General features: G+C 36.5%; 1 protein-coding gene across 10 annotated transcripts in view; it reads right to left on the bottom strand.

The window, feature by feature from the left end:
• Positions 1–22215, bottom strand: part of PCDH15 (protocadherin related 15) — a 1323555-nt gene that overhangs the window by 22875 nt on the left and 1278465 nt on the right. For all 10 annotated transcript variants that reach the window (XM_037741275.1, XM_037741277.1, XM_037741276.1 and 7 more), the window contains 2 exons: positions 10650–10826; positions 1412–1630 (listed from right to left, as the gene is read on the bottom strand). In XM_037741275.1, coding sequence (XP_037597203.1) covers positions 1412–1630; positions 10650–10826 — 396 coding nt within the window. The remainder of the gene's footprint in view (positions 1–1411; positions 1631–10649; positions 10827–22215) is intronic.

Here is a 22215-nt window from a genome sequence, read left to right as displayed (position 1 = left end):
TGCTTTTTAGTTTCCATTCATAGCAAAGTTCATGCAGGGCATACTTTTGGATATTCAGGTTGGAATTACCTTACCTTATTCAATTCACAAGAAAATTTTCAGTGTTTGAGAACAAAGATGACAGTTTAAGAATACATAAGGACTATTGGCTGGGTGTGGTGGGTTATGCCTCTAATTCCAGCCCTTTGGGAGGTTGAAGTGGGTGGATCATGAGGTCAGGAGTTCGAGACTAGCTTGACCAACATGATGAAACCCCATCTCTACTAAAAATACAAAAATTATCCAGGTGTGGTGGCGCATGCCTGTTATCCCAGCTACTCAGAAAGCTGAGGCAAGAGAATCCCTTGAACCTGGAGGCGGAGGTTGCAGTGAGCTGAGATGGCACCACTGCACTCCAGCTTTGGCAACAGAGCAAGATTCCATCTCAAAAAAAAAGAAAAAGAAGAATACATAAGGACTATTTTAGTACTTCCTCTGTAGAGTTTAAATGAATAGCACTTCTTATTGTTGATCACATAAAGTAATTTACATGATTTATTAAAGCTGTCTGCTATTTATTTTCTTTTTGTGGCACACTCAGGGCAACTTCTTAATCAGCTACCCATGTTTTTTCAAGTCATTGTTGATAGAAATATACTTAAAATGTGTGGCTCCCTACTACAAAGCTTCTACAGACCTAATGTCAGACAAATAATATATTACTAACTTACTTCAAATACAGATGTTTAAACTAGTGATAAGTACTTGACTACTATAGAGAAGTTAAGTACAATTTTAAAGTATAGATACTGTCAACGGATGCACTTCACTGCAGGAACCAGAAAATTTAAGAGCCCACACAGCCAGAACATGCTGTCAAATATTACACTAGAAACTCTGGCAAAGCACCCAGGAAGGAAGAAACCACATAGAAAATTACATCATCTTATATGCTATGATTTTACAGTGCTTTTGCTAACACTGTGATCATTTGCACAAAGGCAAATTTAACAGTTTGAATAAAAACCTATCATGATAATGTAGAGAGGTTACCGACCTGCCTTTAGAGCTGGGCAGAGCGATCATCTGCATAAGACATGCCACTGCTTTTACCCCAGGATACATGCCACTTTCTCTCCTGAGTTGGCTCTTAAGCAACAGAAGAGCATAAACCAACCCACAGGAACTAAGGTAATATTTCTATTGGAAGAGACCATATTAGAATCACAGGGATACTGGACCATCTGTGAAAAAGATACTGAGAGTTTCAATTGTTTTCCTTTCGAAGAAGATCATTTGGCACAAGACAGATAAAGCAATCTCAGAGTAGTTGCACCATCACCATTTTACAATGCAAAGCCATGTTACCAGAGATGATTTTCTGCAATGCCTTCTGAGGAACTATCCATGTTTACCATCCTTGAATACTTACTGTCTGTAGCTGACCAAAACCACCAAGATGGCAGGAATGCAGCAGAGGATGATGATGAAGGCCAGAGCCAGCAAGGCCCCTTCTGTATATCCTAGACTCTCTCCTCTCTTTTTAATGCTGGTCACTGCCTCTGGAGTCCGGATCTCCAGAATGCGTCCTCCTTCCCCATAATATGGCTGAAAGTCTTTATTGATATCAAGCAGTTTGCCATCCAAAAATCTTTATAGTTAGATAAATAGTAAAATTAATGATGTTAGCAGAGAAAGAGCATTTTAAAAATAAAATCTCTTCTTGTAAGATCTTAATATCTTCTCTAATTGAAACACAAGCTGAGTCAGAAGTCTCATGACTACTAAAAATAGCATATATAAAAAGCATAAGGAATAAAGATAAATTACACATCTGTATGTAAATATAAAAAATAGTTAAAACCATAACTCTTACTTGATATGCTTACAGACTTAAAAAATCTATCAGTATCATTAAGCTTAATATCATTGTGTTAAAATAATTTAACAAGGTTTTTAGATGGAATAAAATGTAATATCTAAATTGTATACTGTAGTTTAAAATAATATTTATGCATTTTATCCCCTGGGGCCTTTAGAGTAGCCCTGTAAAAAGGGAACATTACAATACTGACTTATTGCAGGCCAAAAAGCTATACATTTATAAAAACGACTCTAAGGCACCAAAAAACCTAAGGCACCAAGCTAAGTTTTCAGACTCAAACTCTGTATTTGTTTGCCATAACACCATCTTAAATATAAACATCCTCAAGTTTCAAACCAAAACAATGTTTTGTGGCCAAAGGGTGAAGACATTAAAAGGCTCTTCTGCCTAGGAAAGAAAGACTAAATAAATGATGCAGGTAGTATATCAGTGTTGTAAGAACGACAGGAAGTGGTAGTCAACATAATTCCTTCCTCTGAATAAGGCAATTCCAACAATGAGTCTTGCTCTGTGTGAGAGAATCAAGGAATAATTGTTCCTAATCTTAGGAGGCTGAAAAAAGTTGTTATTTATTTATTTAACACCGCAATTAGCAGGTGATTTTTTTTCACATTTCCTTGGGAACTTTTGAACAGTCCCTTATAAGCACTACATATTGATTCAACAATTGTGTTCTTACTACACCACCACCATAAAGATCAAATGTCTTACTATAGAACATTGGAAAACAAAAATAGTTCAAGAAAAACTTAATTACTCATAGTCTCATGATCTACAGACAACCATAATCGCTGCTAACATCTTGGCATATTTAAGTCTAATCTTTTTTTTTTGGAAGCTGTGGTATTAAATATTTTATATAATTGATTATACTACATATATAAAGTGAAAAAATTATTCTTGAGATCTTCTTAATATAAAAATAACATTCTTATTTTGAAAAGTACAGAAAAGGAAAAAAGAAAACTGGCCCCAAATTTCACTATCAAAATATAATCAAGGCCATGTTTGTACACTTTTTTCAGTCTACTTTACGCCTTTTTGAAACTTTTAATTTTCAGAGTGACCATGCTGATTTTGAATCCTGTTAACACACTATTCATTGCTTAAAAATAGAATTGCCTGGTATCTACACATATGAATTACATCACATATGGATCTCATAAATGAATTCATATCACACATGATGCAATTAGAATGCTTTTTTGGCTTTAAAAAAAAAACAGATATGCTTTGTAGATTAAAAATGTACTTTTTGTAGCAATTTTCCAAGCTCATTATTATATACTTTAAAAGAAAATAACATAGCCATTTTCATGAATACTAGAAATAGAATAGTGAATCTTTTTGTTTGAATTACTTATCAGATAAAGAAAGAGATTCTATATTATGCATAAATCAAGAATTGCTTCACAGGAACTGTATTATTAGAACTAGGAAGAATCAGATGCAGAAGAGGATCATTCATTTAAGGGAAGACTATATCCCTACAATGTGGAGTTCACTTGACAGATCAAAATTCTATTGGATTCCTGCATTTCATGTCCAAAATCTCTAAAGGGAGATTTGTTAGTCTTTTTACACTATAACAGCTCTATTATTTAGATATTTATTTTCACCTATTTATCAATGTCATGTCATAAGTAATTTTTTACTAGAAGGATGGATCACTTTTAAACCCACACCTGATCTAGACTATCTTTCTTCCAACAACTTGCCTAGGTAAAAATTCTTGAGTTGTAGCATTATCCCTTAAAGAACAGTGAATTTGGTTCCATTGCCTTTGTCATTTTATCATGCAAGTGAGATACACAGGGCTTAACTAACGTTTGTTCCTTTATAAGATATTTTTATTTCTGTTTGTGATTTTGAAACATATTCAGATACTATTTAAAGTAACATGGCCATCGTTTCATTGATTTTTGGCTGTACTATAATAAACTCTTTAATTCTTTACTAGTTTTTTTCTTCTGTTATAAATACTACAGTTTTAATCCCTGAAATACCTGTCATTATCAGATTGTATTTTAATCATCCTATAAATGTACTTTGATCTCCTTATTTATATCTTTTTTCCTTTTTCTTTATATTGCCTGAGCTTTCAACGGATACATTTCATGTTGTCAATGTAATTTTCATACATCTTCTCATATCAGAAAAGAATGGAAATTGTAACAAACAGTCTCTCATACCACAGTGCAATCACATTATAACTCAGGATTAAGAAACTCACTCAAAACCACACAACTACATGGAAACTAAACAACCTGCCCCTGAATAACTACTGGATAAATAATGAAATGAAGGCAGAAATAAAGATGTTCCTCAAAACGAATGAGAACGAAGACACAATCTAACAGGGGGTGATGGGCTAGGGGAGGAAAAGCAGGAGTGGGAGAATTGGGGAGGGATAGCATTAGGAGGAATATCTAATGTAGATGACGGGGTGATAGATGCAGCAAACCACCACCATGGCATGTGTATACCTATGTAACAAACCTGTGCAATCTGCACATGCACTCCAGAACTCATAATAAATAAATTTTAAAAAACAGAAAAGGTTGAATCCAGGTACTCAATTGATTTTAGGAGATAAAATTTATAAATTAGGCACAGTAAGATATTAACAACAATAATAACAAAACAGAACAATCATAGAATTATACTATAATAAAAGTTATACAAATGGGGTTTCTCTCTGTTTCTGTCAATAGCTTATTGTACCATTGGTAAATGAAACTGAAGAAACTATAGAAGAGGGTTAACTACTATACTCCAGTTGGACTGAGGTGAAGGCACTTGATTAAAGACTACCACCATGTAGGAAAGAGGCAATTCTCACAAGAGACAGTGGGATTCTTTTATCAGAAACAGGAGAAGGATTCAGGCCATGTAAAACACACACACACCATTTCACTAATTCATATTTTGCTTGCTTGCTTTCTTGTTTTTTGTTTGTTTTTTGAGATGGAGTCTTGCTCTGTTCCCCAGGCTGGAGTGCAATGGTGTGGTCTTGGCTCACTGCAACCTCCGCCTCCCAGGTTCATGCGATTCTCCTACCTCAGCCTCCCAAGTGTCTGGGATTACAGGTGCCTGCCTCTACACCCAGCTAATTTTTGTACTTTTAGTAGAGATGGGTTTTCGCCATGTTGGCCAGGCTGATCTCAGACTCCTGACCTCGTGATCTGCCTGCCTTGGCCTCACAAAGTCCTGAGATTACAGCCATGAGCGCCCAGCATCATTCTGCTTTCTCCTGAAAATGTTAAACTGCTGTCCAGTGGTTTCTCTGGGAGAAAATTTTCAGTTATATATTTTCCCAGGTTCATCGGTTTATTTCCTGATTTTCCATATTTATTTTATTTTTTAGTATTTATTATTTCTGATCCTGTTTTTCCACTGCTTGCTTATCCTGAAAAACAGATCTGTCTCAATCCAGCTTTCTACAAAGAAACGTGTTTTTTCTCTTCATTTTCATCTTCAGTATACTCAGTTACTGCATGCAAATATTTTGGAATTCTAAGAGTGAGGTATCCAGTTCCCTTCCCAGAACATAGTCAACATGAACTGATTATTGCTATGTTTTCCTGAGATGAGATAAGTTCCTAAACCAAAGTCATGTCTTCTTATTTTCTCAAACACATGGAAACGTGTATTTCTGCCTCCATTGATGGATATGGGGCTGAATGTTGTGTCATTCAGCATATAATGTATAATCCACAGTCTAGATTGCACCTCACCTTCATGACTGATTACCTTGATGGTGATTTTGATATTGCAATGTACATATGAATATAGAAAGAAAGAAGTAAAGGGTGAGCAGGAGACGGTACTCTATACAGTAGAGGAACAACTGCCTGTTTCCTTTGTAGGTACACAATTTAGGTTTAAGAGTGGGCAATGGTTAACATATTCACCCACATTCATTGCATTGTATAATATTGTTCTGCTTAATGAAGCAAATCATGGTTAGATCATCAACAATTTTCTCTTCACAGCTCCATAATTATTTAACTAGATTCTAATGATTAGTATTCCACTGATTTTGCATTTTCAGTATTTTGAATTTGTAGGTGTTTTTCTTGACTTAGGAGATTACAAGATGCTTTATCGGAGCTTGGTAGTCAGATGCATTTAAAGTCAAAGCATGTCTTTAAACATCGTGCTTTTAAAAGGAGTTTGTAGAGTATAAAGTCTTTTTCTACTTTCTCTTACTATTTGGACATACTGTTTTTAAACAGGCTGGACATAAGGCACATAAAGAAGCTAAAATGTATTTGCTTATTTTTGAATTTTAGTTAAACTATATTTTAAAGTAATGTGGTCTGTTTTGTGTAGAACGCAGAAATCCATAAGAGAATATTGCAATTAACAGCAATGATGAAATCACAAAAAAAGTGCAAGGTTATACTAAAATTGTAAATTTCCTTGAGCTGATATCACAATGTGAACCAAAAAACAAATTCCAATGAGTGACAATAAGGACAATCTCAAGGTGAGATGAGACCATATATTGTTTCAACTTGGCAGAACAAGTTTAAGAGTGTCTGCCATAGGCTGGGCACAGTGGCTTATGCCTGTAATCTCAACACTTTGGGAGGCTGAGGGAAGGATTTCTTGAGCCCAGGAATTTGACATCAGCCTGGGCAATAAAGTGAGACCACTGTCTCTACAAAAAACAAAACAAAACAAATAAACAGCTAAAATTGTAATAAATAAGGCTAGATTTACAGAAACCCACAAACACAAGGGGAGTCTGCACTCATTCAAAAACATTTTTGTATAGATTTCTGTAAGACAGATTGGGGGACAAGGAAGGACACGAGAATACTCCTTCATGGTGTAGGAACAGGAAGAAATCAGCTAAGTCTGGTGCACAGGCAGAAACCCCTATGCCATTTCCCAGACCCTTATCTCATAAGAAACAAGATCCGTAAGTGTTAGACGGAGGAGGAGTAAGTGTGCCCAACCCTGTTGCTCAGGCAAAGGTGTACCACTTCTGGAAAACAGGTATAAGCAATAATCCCCTGCCCCCCGGGAAGGAGCAAGAAGTCCTCTCAGACCGAAGACCCCGCACCAGTACAAAGTAGAGGTCTACGGATTGAGAAGGGGCAGAACATCTCTTGTATCCAAGACCCTCTGTAAATGTGAAGCAGAGGGTAGCTGCCATGATGGCATAAGAAAGAAGGGGGAAAAAACTTGAGAAGGCACACACCAGGGCTTACACCTCCAAGCTGTACAAGGAGAGCAGAGGAACCCCTGTTCCATGCCCCAACTCTTCCGTAAGAGTGGAACCCAGCAACAAGAAGGAGCAGTCTAAAACGGGGACAGATCAGAGTGTGGACAGAATCCTCCTCTGTGGCACAGGCATGTAGAGAACAATGAGAGCTGAGGACTGAGTGAGAAGACTGAGAAAACCCCACAGCACTGTCTCTATGCTAAGAATGAGCTGACACCATTCCACCAATAGAAGAATCTGAAATGTCTGACACAGTGGAAGCAATAGTTGTCGTGGCAAAATCCCAGTAATTCCTGAATAGCTTTACTCAACAGAGTAAATGCCTGTAACGTCCATTTACAGGTCTAAACCCTGTTTACCTCAGTCCTTACGGTTCTTCCACACAATGTGTGGCATTTAGCCAAGCAGGGCACAAAAAGGCTACACAATAAAAAACAACAATGTTCTGGAAATAAAGTAACAGAACCAGATGGAGATAGCCCAGATATTGGAACTATCAGACAGGAACTTTGATTCAACTCTGATTAATAAATTACAGAGAAGCAGAAAGCACAGACATGCCTGAAGCGATGGAGAAATTCAGTAGAGTGGTGGAAATAAGAAATAATGTTAACAGAAAGGCTAGAAATATCTTTTTAAAAAAGATATCAAGATGAGGAATTTCTTCGGTGAGCTCATCAATAGACTAACACAGATGAATTAGTGAATTTTAAAATAGGGCAGTAAATATTATTCACACTAAAATGCAAAGAAAAACTGTGTGTGTCTACGGCCAGGGGGGCAGGGGGATGGGGTGGAGGGGGCCGAGCCAGAACAGAACATCTGAAAGTTATAAGAAAAATCAAATTGGAATTAGAATCCCAGCAAAGGAATAAAGAGAAAATGGTGTATAAGAAATAATATTTTAAAAATGCCTGAGAATATTCCAGAAATAAAAAAGCAAAAAACTCAAAAGCAAACTAACAAAATTGCAGCTCCGATAAGTTGAGAAGTACAAGGATAAAAAAGCAGGATAAGAGTAATATATAATTATTGCAGAAAATCTAAGCAATTCAGGTAACCAAAAATAAAAAATTAAAATACCAATAAGCTTGCCAAATAAAATAAGTTATTAACATGTCACTAAAAATAATTCCACTATTCTCTATGCATTTATGAGCTTTTTTATTTTTGACTGTCAAAATTGTTTTTTTTTTTCAAATCAAAGCTCTGAGGATGAATGATTATTGGTATGATTTCTAATCCTTTGACTCAATAATTCCAACATCCTCAGAAGCTTAGATTTTAAGATGAAATGATATTGAGAGAATACTTCCGTTGACCTGCACAGGCATCTCAATGATCAGGTACACTTATTCAGTGTTAAAAACTAAATAATCAGTAACTTTCATAACTACTGAATAGATAATAATACTTGGGCATTATCAGCCTTGGCCAACACACACACACACACACACACACACACAATGTATATGCATCTGTATGTAATTTTACTATAAAGTCTTTCAAGAAACAATTCTAGAGTTTAAAATACAGCAGTGATTCTAAGCATTCTATAATACTTCAAGGTGAAGACCACTAAGGCAAAATTTTAATATTTAATGGCTACTATATCTTTTCTTCAGTATAAAAATTTATTTTATGATTTATATATATTCACTGTTTTTTCCTTTCCTGGTAGCTATGATAATTATTTTATTCAATTTATATCTTTACACTCTATAATATAATTTAGGTTTGAAAAACTTAGAATGAGGGATGTTGCTCTTGTATTTCATGGTGTCAGTTGAAACTCAAGTGGCTATTTTTTCCGAATATTTTATCTCTAGAAGGTATGCTAGATAAATTCCAATTCTAATCACCATTATTTTATTATTTAAAGTCAGCCTAAATGTAATAAATATTTTTATATTTACAGAAAAACACCCTAAACTCAATCTATTATGAAATTCAAAAACAAAACGAATGTATGCAAAAAACACAGAATGCAGGTAGATTCACATAAAGAAGAAATGTGTTAATTTTCTGACAATTAATGGAAAGAATATAAGAATTACTTTGAAAGCCTACTCCTAAATCAACTTTTTAAATTAATAACATGTACAAAAAATTGGCTAGGTAGATCTAAGTGTTGCTTCATTTTGATGGTGGCTGTAACATCAGAGTGAAAGCTGTTACTTCATTCATACATATATCCTCCACAATCAGTATCCTGTTTTGCACATGGCACAAATATCTATTAAAAATGAATTGATAAATAGCATGTTTAAGAACTATGGCTTTCAAAAAATTTTAGCTGATATTAAATCGTTATTTTATTATTGCCAAAGTAGAAGTGATGGAATTTTGTTGAAGAACAGATTTAAAATCAAACTAAATTCAGAATTTGATTTGAATACAAATTGAATAAATACATATTTACATATATATTTGTAAATGTGTATATGGAAATATTTATATACTGTTTAGAAAGTATAGACAAAAAAACTAAATCATGAAATTATGATGTTTTGCATATAGAGTTTGGAATGACTGTGTATACCTGTACATATAAACTATTATTGTATATCAATATATATTTTTAACTAAAAACTAGGTGTCGCTAGAGTAAAGAAAAATCTATTAACAATTTTTTTTTTTTTTTTTGAGCTGGAGTTTTGCTCTTGTTACCCAGGCTGGGGTGCAAGATCTCGGCTCACTGCAACCTCCGCTTCCTGGGTTCAGGCAATTCTCCTGCCTCAGCCTCCTGAGTAGCTGGGATTACAGGCACGCGCCACCATGCCCAGCTGATTTTTTGTATTTTTAGTAGAGACGGGGTTTCACCATGTTGACCAGGATGGTCTCGATCTCTTGACCTCGTGATCCACCCGCCTCGGCCTCCCAAAGTGCTGTGATTACAGGCGTGAGCCACCGCGCCTGGCCCCAATTTTCTTTTTTTTTGTATGCTCAAATATCATCCAAAGGAAAATAAGTAGCAGGATTTTGTTTAAGATTCTGTATTTTATTTACTTTTAGAATTTATAACTCAAATATTTAAGTTCATGCTAGGATGAAATTTCACATCGGGTATGGACTTAAATGGGAGTGATTATTTCACCTGGTCTCCACCTCTAAGTTAAGGAAAAAGATACCGATTTTTGCTAATTTAGCAGACCTGTAAGAAAGCTGGATTTCTCCTTAAAATGCAAGCATATGAAAATCATTGCAGACAAAGGGCCACTTTAAGAATCTGTGCTTTCCCCTCAAATAGCCAAAGTCCTTGAGCAAGAGAGAGGAGCTGGTGATTTCAAGGAGCTGTTCCTTGTTCATAAGTACAAGAGGTCCTCTGATGCCCATAAAGAAAACTGGCCCTCTGAAATCACTCACTGCAGCCTACACTTAGACCTGAAAACTTTTAGGCATGGGGACCCTAGGTATTGTTTAGTTTCACTTCACTTTCAACAACTATTTGGTGGGTTTAAAACCTGAAGTACTTACAGCCTTAAATCAAAATCACACATGGTTGCTATTGTAACCAGAGAGTTGTTACAGATAACAAAAAGCACTTACTTGAAAAGCTCATTTCTGTCGATGGCTCTGTTGGTTTGGGGGTCGATAGCATAGACAGTCAAGTCACATTTGGTATAATCTTCTAGGGAAAAGGCATCCCCATGCCGGCGAGCTCCAATGGACTCTACTACAACCTTGGCACCAGGAATCTGTTCCTGAACATAGCGATCCAAGATCCTATAAATCAAACAAAGCACAAACATGACAGTCCAATGGGCTTTCTGGGAGAAAAAAAATTACTTTCAACTGGAAAAGACATTTAGTAAATTAAAAATGATGACAGCCTGGTTTTTGTTAATGTTTACTGAATATAAACTCTTTTTCAGCATTTAGCTCCCAATGTTACTAGAAACTGAATAAAGTAGAAAAGGTCACCAACCATGTCCTATTTAACTTTAGGCTTTTTGAATTTATGGTACCATTTGAGCTTTTACATGGCTCCTGGGAAATGCCAAATATGCTGTACAAACAAAGCTATTTATGCTTTGTAGGAGTCATGGGGTCTTAGAACTCTTGACTTCACATGGTTGGTGTCATAAATTACATCTCCCACTACAGTCTGTGACACTTGACACATAGCTATATGCTAAGAAGCAGGGCTAGGATGCCTGTTTTCCCAAAGGTATAAAAATCCTTACAGAATCACAGCAGTGGGAGATTGTGGAACTATTTTTGCAATGGCAGGATTACCACATTAAGATAAAAACACGGCATGCAAATCTCAGATGCTATTTAGGTGAATAAAAACAACATATGCCATCTCGTATAAATTACTGATACTCATTTAAAAAGTAGAGACAATATTAATCAATAAGAAATTTTTCCCATCTCATCACTAGACTTTAATTGACAGTGTGATTTATTACCATTTCCCGAATGTCTCATTCCTTATTAAAAACCTTACATTATTAACCCAAGTATAGAAATATTAGGAACATATAATTCACTATTTGTAGATGTTTAAATAATTTTAATTACTACATATGATAAATATTCTAAAATTTATAGACTCAGTTTTCCTTTTTGAGTCTATACTTTGAGGGTTTATTTGGAGAAAAAGGGCATTCTATTCTTAAGTCCTTTGATACATCAGAAAAAAGCTTTTGCTTCTAATGCCAAAATTGACATATTTCTTGCTTTATTGAACATATATTGCCTTTACAGTCTGGTATGTATTTGGTTTGTCCTTGTTACAAAAGCAAAGAGGTTACTAAACTTTGGAGGAAATGGCTCTACCAGTGCGTGCCAGGAGACACTATCCATTATAGCACAATGTTTATTTATAAATATTTGTAACTCAGCACTGTTGAAGTATGTCTTATTGAAGTGCTATTCATTCTTTTCCTTTTTTGTCACTGCTCCACACCCACTGATCTCTCAGCTTTGCAATTTGTTTTCTGATGATGTCCTTGAAGCAGACTAAAGAAAACATGACATGGAAAAAAGGAGGAGGAGTAAATTCACTTGGCAAATACCTGTTAATAGTTGAATGCCTGTAATTCCAGCTACTTGAGAAAGGAGACGGGAGAATCCCTTGAACCCGGGAGGCGGAGGCTACAGTGAGCTGAGATTTCACCACTACCGTCCAGCCTGGGTGAAAGAGGAAGACTCCATCTCAAAAATACAAAACAAGATCCAGGTACCTGAAGATAATGGAAGTACTGAGACACACAGACTACTCTAACTTCATTTGGACTGTGCCTTTTGGATTTTCTTCATGAGAGATTTATGCTTATTTAACAAAAATAATAACGGCCTCGGAGTCAAAAAAGATTATACTTTCGACATTTTGTAGGAGGCACAAATGATAATGATACAACGCTAAAGAGCACAGAGGTTTGGCTTCAGTTTTAATTTCCTTTACTTATCAGTTGCATAACCTTAGACAAGTAATCTTAAGCTCTCAAAGTCCCAGGGTTTTTTGTTTGTTTGTGTTTTGAGATGGAGTCTTGTTCTGTCGCCCAGGCTGGAATACAATGAGGCAAACTTGGCTCACTGCAACCTCCACCTCCTGGGTTCAATGGATTCTCCTGCCTCACACTTGGATTACAGGCATGCACCAGCACACCTGGTTCATTTTTGTATTTTAGTAGAGAGAAGGTTTCACCATGTTGGCCAGGTTGGTCTCAAATTCTCGACCTCAAGTGATCCCCCCGCCTCAGCCTTTCAAAGTGCTGGGATTACAGGCATGAGCATCACACCTGGCCACTTCTGTTTCCTTAAGGTAAAAACAAGGAAATCATGTATCACATGGGGTTCTATGTGCATTCAATGAACTAAAAGCTTTTACACAAATCTGCACAGTTCCTAGCACACAGTAACTTTTATAAAATGAATATTATTTTTATTATTAATTTAACTTAAATGTTTCCATTAATAAGCTTCTTCCTTGTCTCAAACTCATTCAGGGCCTTGAATTAATTTGTGGAATTAATAATAAAGTATATTTATCACTAGTATCATCAGTTCACAAATCAAAACGCAAACAGGAGTATATAGTTAAATACGATGCAGTAGGTGGTTTTCTGTCCCAATACTTTGGTCTAACAATTTATGCCTTCTCCCGTACACTTTGGCATTGATTTGACATGTTCCAAGGAATTCCTTCATATGTGCGTAGATTAACTGTGTGCGATCCTACAGTGAAGAAACGTACCTACTGCACTTGGGTCCTTTTCTATTTTTCAGTGCAATACTGCAAAATCATGTGACTAAGAAAAATTAGATGTTGAATAAAATATAACAGTACTAATTCCTTCATGGTATCAGGAAATCATAAATAAAAGAAGTCTAAAAACAAATTATATCATTTAAAACATGCAATAATGTCTTCACTGTGAGCATTTTTTGTTAAACTTTTAAAGATCTTTTGGGATAAAGTATATCTTATGCTAAAAAGAGATACAGCCTAATCTTAATTGCTTCTGTATCTTTCTCTTATACATTTATGTAAAACTAAATTTAATACCTTTTAAATGAGAACACATTTTGTAAAAATCTATCTTTTCACTTATCATCTATGTCTATATACTAAGTATTTTCTATATCTCTCTTCATTACCTATATGTACATAGATTTCATCACATATATACATATATGGATCCCCCATACAGAGAAGAAGAAATTTGCAATGATGTTTACCTAACCTGCAATATTTGTATCATACACACACATATCAAAAAAGATGTCCGTAACATGTTTATATAATGTAAATAATACTTAGAGCTGGATGCCCTAATTTTGAGTCTACCTTATATAACTTTCTTCTTCATGTATTATATTGCTTGAATTTCTTTATAATGGGAATAAAATAACAATATAGTTACATTTTTTAAAAATATCTTTAACTCCCTATTTCCTCTCCCTGACTTCATGATGAAAAAAGTCTTCATATAAATCTATATTCTCATAGTTTAAAAATGTAAAAAATTAAATTGGATTCAGGGCTAATTATAGCAAAATTCAGGCAAGTATTAAGTAGGAAAATTTTCATTTATTCATTCCTTCAACAGATGCTTATTAAATGCCTATCCTTGGCCAGACACTGTTCTAGACACATGGAATGTATCAGTGAACAAAATACGTTCTTCGATGTCATAGAATTTACATTCAAATTGGGTAAGACAAAGAACAGATAATGAATTGATAAAACTCGTAAAAATGTTCAGAAAAAGCATGATTGAGAATTTGATATTTGAGCAAAAACTTTAGGGAACAATGTGTGCTGTGGCTATTCTAGGAAAAGTGTTCAAAGAAAAGGGAATTGCTAACTGCTTGTGCAAATGTCCTACTGGTGTAGTGTGTGGCCATAGCAGATCACATGGGGACTTTTTGTTTTTTTTTGAGATGGAGTTTCACTCTTGTTGCCCAGACTGGAGGACAGTGGAATGATCTCGGCTCACTGCAACCTCTCTCTCCGGGGTTCAAGTGATTCTCCTGCCTCAGCCTCTCAAGTAGCTGGGATTACAGGCATGCATCATCATGCCAGGCTAATTCTGTATTTTTAGTAGAAATGAAATTTCTCCATGTTGGTCAGCCTAGTCTTGAACTCCCGACCTCAGGTGATCTGCCTGCCTCAGCCTCCCGAATGACTAGGATTATAGGCATGAGCCACCACTCCCAGCCACATGGGGACTTTTACGATTGTAAGAGCACTGTCCTTTGTTCTGAGTGAAATAAAAATCTGTTGCCGGGTTTTAAATACTAAAGTAATATGATCTACCTCACATTTAAAAGAGGCACACATATTATATTTATCACTGTTATGCCTGATTAAATATGTACCCATTTACAAGAAGTATAAATCTGACAAAATAAACCAAGAAATGTAACCAAAAACTAAAACTTATATTAATTATAGGCTGACCTATATAAACGTTGGCATTTTGTGGTTATTTTAAAATAAGTCAATTTTTATAGATCATTCTGTGTTAAAGAAAAAAAAAGCACAAAGGAGAGACTAAAGCTTACACAAAGGAGAAACTAAATGCTTGATCGTTTATGAAATGTATATCAAGACATAGATGGCTTTTAAAAGAGGGCAAATCTTTTCAGAGTTCAGGTTACTTCTTTCCATCTTCTTTTGAATTCAGTATGGAAGACAAATTTCTTCTCTGCTTCCCCTCTGATAGCATGAACTTTCTAAATTGTTTCTTTGAAATGTACAGTGTTTTGTATTTGATAAAAAGTTTTCATGGTGACAGTGCTATGGTAACAGTATTCTACAACAAGATATTACAGCTGACTAATATTTCAAGAAAAGTATAAGCGATTTATGACCACTTGGTGCTATATAGGGGTTGATGACACTTTAAGTCTATAATGTGGGGAAAAATACCTTCTAATCCATGAAAATATTTCTTACATTTTAAAATGTGAGAGAAATAGTTACTGAATGCAATGTTCTGTTAAAAAAAAAATAACCTGAGGGAATTGGAATTGCCACCTTGGCCTGTACATAACCTGGTTTCCACAAGTGTTCCCTCCCACATTACTGTGTCACCTTTCTTCTCCTCTGTGCCCCTCCTGAATACCCACACAATGCAGACAATGGCTGGTAACCCATAAACACATTTATTCTGTTCTCAAAACTAGCTGAACTTAGGGCAACTCTCTTCTGCTAATGTCCTATTAACACTCTGCCCTCCTTCCTAGATATTTTTGGGAGTCTTCCGATGCATGTCCTCCCCTGCCTTGCATTTTCAAGTAAAAGCTTGTGCTAAGGCTGCTCTGATCTTTCACAATCTTCCTCTCCTCCCCAGCTTTACTGAGGTATAACAGGCATACAACAACAACAACAACAACAACAACGAACCAACCGAAGAAACAAAAAAACCTGGAAACAAAAACCAAAAACCACGCACATAATGTATGTTATTTAGTGAGTTTAGATAAATGCATACATTCATGGTCTGCCATCACAGTTCAGGTAACAAACATATCTTTCACTTTCAAAAGCTTCCTTGTGACCCTTTGGGTTTTGCTGCTGTTACCTTTTGTGTAACACTTAACATGAGAGCCACCCTGTTAAAATATGTTTAGTACATAATGCCTTTAAAAAATTCCCATGTCTTTGCTCTGCATCCCTGCTGACCAATCATTCCACTGTCTTCTTCTAAACCTTTGATTATTTTAGAGACCTTATATTAGAGGAATCTAGTGATCTGTATTCCACTCTCTACTACTATGAGATCAACTTGGTGAGAGACACACGAGGGAGGTTGTGCGGTATTTGTCTTTCTGTGCCTGGCATATTTCTCTTAACATAATGCCTTTCCGGTCCATCCGTATGTATCAAAGATGGCAGGATTGTTTTCATTTTTAAGACAGAAAAATATTTCATTTTAAATATATGCAACAATTTCTTTCTGCATTCGTCTGTCGATGGACATTTGTATTGTTTCCATTTCGAGGCTATTATAAATAATGCTGCAATAAACATGGAAGTGCAGATATCTCTTCAAGATCCTGCTTTTAATCTTTATGAGCATACAAACATACCTGGGATTGCTGGATCATATGGTAGTTCTAGTTTCTAATTTTGATGAAGCTCCATAATTTTTTAAATAGTGGTTACATAATTTTATATTCTCAACATCAGGGTAAAAGTGTTCCAATTTCTTTACACCCTCACCAAAACTTAACTTCTTTTTTTTTTTTTTTTGACAGTTGGTATGTTAACAGCTGTGTGATAAAATCTCTTTTGGTTTTGATTTTTATTTCACTCATTATTAGAAATGTTGAACAACTTTCCATGTACCTGTTTACCATTCATATGTCTTTGGAGAAATGACTTTTCAAGTCCTTTGCTATTTTTAAATTGGATTATCATATAGGAAACCTAAGAAAATGGATTAAAGAGTTGAATGCAATATTTGAAACCATAAAACTCTCAGAAGAAAACATAGAGCACTTTTTGAGATAGGTCCAGCAATGGCTCCTTGGATATAACACCAAAAGCACTGGCAGCAAGAGCAAAACATAAGTGGGAGTACAGCAAACTAAACAGCTTCTGCACAGCAAAGGAAAAATCAGTAGAGTAGAAAGGTGACCTGCAGAATAGATTACAGAAAATATTTGCAAACATATATCTGATAAGGGGTGAATTTCCAAAATATATACAAAACGTTTCACAAACTTTCAGCTCCCTTCTTTCCCCTTCTCCCTTACAGGAAAATTGTTTTGGAAATATATTGGAAATATATTTGGAAAAATATTTAATGAAATAAATCTAGGCCGTTGTTTTCAGTTAGAATAGGGTATACAGCCTATTCTATTTTTTTACATATTACATTTTATAATTTCATAATTTCTGAGTAGTTTAATACTGGGTTTCAAAATGCATACTAGGGTGGGTGTGGTAGCTCAGGCCTGAAATCCTAGCACTTTGGGAGGCTGAGGTGGACGGATCATAAGGTCAGGAGTTTGAGACCAGCCCGACCAATGTGACGAAACCCTGTCCCTACTAAAAATACAAACATTAGCTGGGCATGGTGGCGTGTGCCTGTAATCTCAGCTACTCAGGAGGCTGAGGCAGAAGAATCGCTTGAATCCAGGAGGCAGAGGTTGCAGTGAGCTGAGATCATGCTACTGCACTCCAGCCTGGGCAACAGAGCTAGACTCCTCCTCAAAAATAAAAATAAAAATAAAAATGCATACTATTTTTATGTATTTTTAAATAGAGTAATGCTGCCTGGACACAAAATGAGGTTATACATATTTAAATCATGTTGACTAATTATAATGCTGAAACATATAAGATTTCAATCAGACAACACTCATTGTTACTCTTGACAATGTTGAATTTTACCTATGCCTTGCGTTTCTGGTAAATAGCTATGGTATGATAAACAGCCTGAGAGCACATCTAACTCCTCCTTCAACGCACCTCCCAGAATGTGTTGATTATAAGGTAAATCATTCTCTGTTCTACTGTCCAATCTTCCCACTTCCCTACATCCAGTTCTTGTCTGCTCCTCCCTGTGAAAGTCTTTTTCTTCTTACCTTTAGAGACACTTGCAGGTCTCTTGGGCAGAGAGTTCTCTCCATTACAACAGTGTCCCTCTCACTCATGCAATACCCCTCCTCCTCTCTAACAATAGTCTTTTTGAATAAATTTTTTTCTCTCCTAAATTCAGTAACTCCAAGTGTAGCTTTATTTAGAGATGAGGCCTTCAAGGAAATAAAGTTGAATGAGATCACAAGGGTGGGGTTCTGATCTAATGGGACTAATTCTCCTATAAGGAGAGATACCAGAGACCTCTCTTTCTATCCATGCACAAAGAGGTCATGTGAGTACATAATGAGAAGGCAGCCGTTAGCAACCCAAGAAGAGAGCCCTTACTAGAACCAACCCTGCTGGCATGTGGATCTCAGACACAGTCTCCAGAACTGTGAGAAAGCTGTTGTTTAAACCACCAGGTGTGTGCTATTTTGTTATGAAAGCCCAAACAACTAAGATGCACTGTGAAACACGCAAGAGCCCTCAAAATCTCCAATTGTATTTGTCTCTTTTCTTAGTGTAAATTTTGGCCAACACTATTCAATAACATCTAAAAACTCCCAAATGAACTGTAAAAACAGGTAATATGTAAAAACTTTTTTTTTCTGCCGTGAAAATGACAATAACAAATAAACTATAATCAGTTAAAGTCCTTATTCTCTTTGTGTTGGTAATCAGATTTCGTCCTGTGCACTACCTACTTATTGGGAAATGGAAGCCACAGTGCTACTTCAGTTGTTTCCATCGCAAATACAAATGTTTGCTCAGGACTGTGCTATCTGTATATGTCACAGGAGTAGTACTGAATCCTCAACAAAAAAGGACTGATAAAAAGGCATTAATACCACCATTCCACATTGGGCTTTGTTGCTTTGTCTCAGTAGCATTTATACTCTTTCCTAACAGCATCCTGATTTTGATTTGAGGAATTAATCTGGTCTCCAACAGTCACATCCAGCAGGAGTTTAGGGATCTTACCTGGCCCTAGCCTCATGCGAAGCAAACAACCAAAAACTCCACCTCACCCAATTAAGGCCATTCTCTTTTTGGAATTTGGGTCTGGAGTCAAAGACCTAAGAGTTTTAAATTGTTGAAATTCATCCATGCAAGGTGCAATATCCTCAGCAGACTGACAGTTTATATAAGATTATCCTTGATGTCCTTGCTTCCCAGGCCCCTGGACCTGCCTTTGCTACTGACCATTTTTCACCCTATCTTTCATTCTCTTGATATGGTAAGCTTAAGTGAGCCTCAGCTAATTTCTAACACATTCAAACAAATTTTATGCATATTTTCACTTTAAAGTCAGGAAGTACCAATGCACTAGTCATTTTTCTAATTATTTCAGGGCAACAACATTTGTCATATTGTCTAAGACTCTTGTAAAATCTGTCTTTGTAATTCAATTAATCACATACTTTGTATTCTGCATAAAATTTCTGTAATTGCTACAGAATTTGATAAAAATCTGTAGTCTGGATAATTCAGATTTGTCATTTAAATTTGCCCTGAATCATAAATAGCCAAACTAGAAAGCAACCAGGATATCCTACAGTAGGTGAATGGATAACAGTGGAATGTAGAGATAATGAAATATTATTCAGTACTAAAAAGAAACAAGCTATCAAGCCATGAAAATATATGGAGAAAACTTAAAACTACTACTAAGTGAAAGAAAGTCATCTGAAAATACTGTATACTGTATGATTCCAACTATATGACATTCTGGAAAAGGGTAAAACTACAGACACAGTAAAAAGATCAGTGATTGCTAGGGGTTGAGAGGTAAGAGATAAATAGGAAGAGCACAGGTAATTTTTAGGGCACCGAAAATATGATACAATACTAAAATGATGTATACATGTCGTTATACATCATCTAAATCCATAGGATGCACAACAAAAGTGAACCCTAGTTTAAACTATGGATTTTGAAGGACTACAATGTATGCTGTTGTTTGAACATGTCTATCAAAACACATGCATTAGAAACGTAATCATCAATGCAATGGTGTTAAAAGGTGAGGCCTAATGAGAGGTGATTAGACCATGAGGGTGAATGGATTCATTCTAAAGGGTGGAGTTCAGCCCACTTTGACTCTCCTTTTCTTGACCATTCTTTGCCTTTTCATCATGAGATAATGCATCAAGGAGCCCCTCTTCAGATGTTGGTCCATTGATATTGAACTTTCCTGTCTCCAGAACTGTGAGAAATAAATTTCTGTTCATTTTAAATTACCCAGTTTGTTGTATTCTGTTGTAGCAGCACAAAATGACTATGACAGTGTGTTACTGTAGGTTCATCACTTGTCAGAAATGTACCACGATAGTGGGGGACACTGATAATGAAGTAGGCTATGCATGTGTGGGGGCAAGCAGTATATGAGAAATCTGTGTTTATTCCTCTTAACTTTGTGTGAAAGTCAAACAGCTCTCAACAGGAGTCATTTAAAAATCCAGTAAAAGTGATCTAGTGATATTATAAAAATAACAGTTTACCAGCACTATAGATTTCTAATTTCCAATTAAAGATTAATTGGAAAATGATATGAAATAAGACAGTCCAGGCAATGGGTGCTTTGAAATTAGGAAAAAAGAGCATTAATTGTGAGTTAATATAATCTAGGAAGGATTCTTTGAAGATGAGGACATTTTATATTGAATACAGAATAGCATATATTTAACAAACCAAATTATATGTGAAAGGAAGAACATAAATACAAAATATGTTTGAATGTATAAAAACAGATTAGATGATAAATAAAATAGCCAGAAATAGGTGGGGTTAGACAAAACTGTGGGGCAACTTCATTCACTTATTCATTCATCAAACGCATACATATTGAGCACTCACTGTATGTTAGGCATTGGTCTAGGTACTAGGAATATGACAGTGAGCAACTACAGCAGCATAAATACCTTGACTTTAGGAATAGGAATATTTTAGGACTTCATAAGACAACGAGTGTCTAATACCATTTACTAACCTGTGTGTAATGGAGAAGACTTCTCTTAGTTCTGTTGCTTTATATGAACACAGCCAGAAAACACTGTATAAGTGCTTTTCATATGAAAGCATTAGGAGCTGCTGGCAAGATGGCCAAATAGAAACAGTTTTGGTTTGCAGATCCCAGCAAGATCCACAAAGATGACCCCCAGTATCCTGACTGGGTGATATCTGCATTTCCAACTGAGGTACCAGGTTCATCTCATTGGGACTGGTTGAACAGTGGGTGCAGCCCATGGAGGGTGAGCCGAAGCAGGCTGGAGTGTAGCCTCACCCAGGAAGTGCAAAAAGTTGGGAGATTTCTCTCCCCTAGCCAAGGGAAGCCATGAGAGACTGTACCCGGAAGAATGGTGCACTCTGGCTCAGATACTGTGCCTCTCCCATGGTCTTTGCAACCAGCAGACCAGGAGATTCCCTCCAGTGCCCACACCACCAGAGCCCTGGGTTTCAAGCACAAAACTTGGCGGCCATCTGGGCAGACGCCGAGCTAGCGGCAGGAATTCTTTTTTTTCGTCATACCCTAGTGGCACCTCAACGCCAGTGAGACAGAACTCTTTACTCATATGGAAGGAGGGCTGAAGCCAGGAGCCAAGTGGTCTGGCTTGGGGGGGGTCCCACCCCTACAGAGCACAGCAAGCTAAAATCCGCTGGCTTGAAAGTCTTGCTACCAGCACAGCAGTCTGAGGTCGAACTGGGAAGATTGAGCTTGGTGGAGGGAAGGGCGTCCACCAATGCTGAGGCTTCATTAGGCGGTTTTTCCCCTCACAGTGTAAACAAGGCCACCAGGAAGTTCAAAATGGGTAGAGCCCACGGGCAGCTAAGCAAGGCCTCTGCAGCACGACTGTCTGTCTAGACTCCTCCTCTCTGGGCAGAGCATCTCTGAAAAAAAGGCTGCCGCCCCAGTCAGGGACTTATAGATAAAACTTCCATCTCCCTGGTACATAGCAACTAAGGGAAAGGCTAGCTGTGGGCACAGCTTCAGCAGACTTAAATGTCCCTGCCTGACAGCTCTGAGGGGAACAGTAAATCTCCCAGTACAGCATTTGAGCCCTGATAAGG

The sequence above is a fragment of the Cebus imitator genome, unplaced genomic scaffold (assembly GCF_001604975.1).
Source record: "Cebus imitator isolate Cc_AM_T3 unplaced genomic scaffold, Cebus_imitator-1.0 Scaffold97, whole genome shotgun sequence".
Classification (NCBI taxonomy): Eukaryota; Metazoa; Chordata; class Mammalia; order Primates; family Cebidae; genus Cebus; species Cebus imitator.
This window is presented reverse-complemented; position numbering and strand designations above follow the sequence as displayed.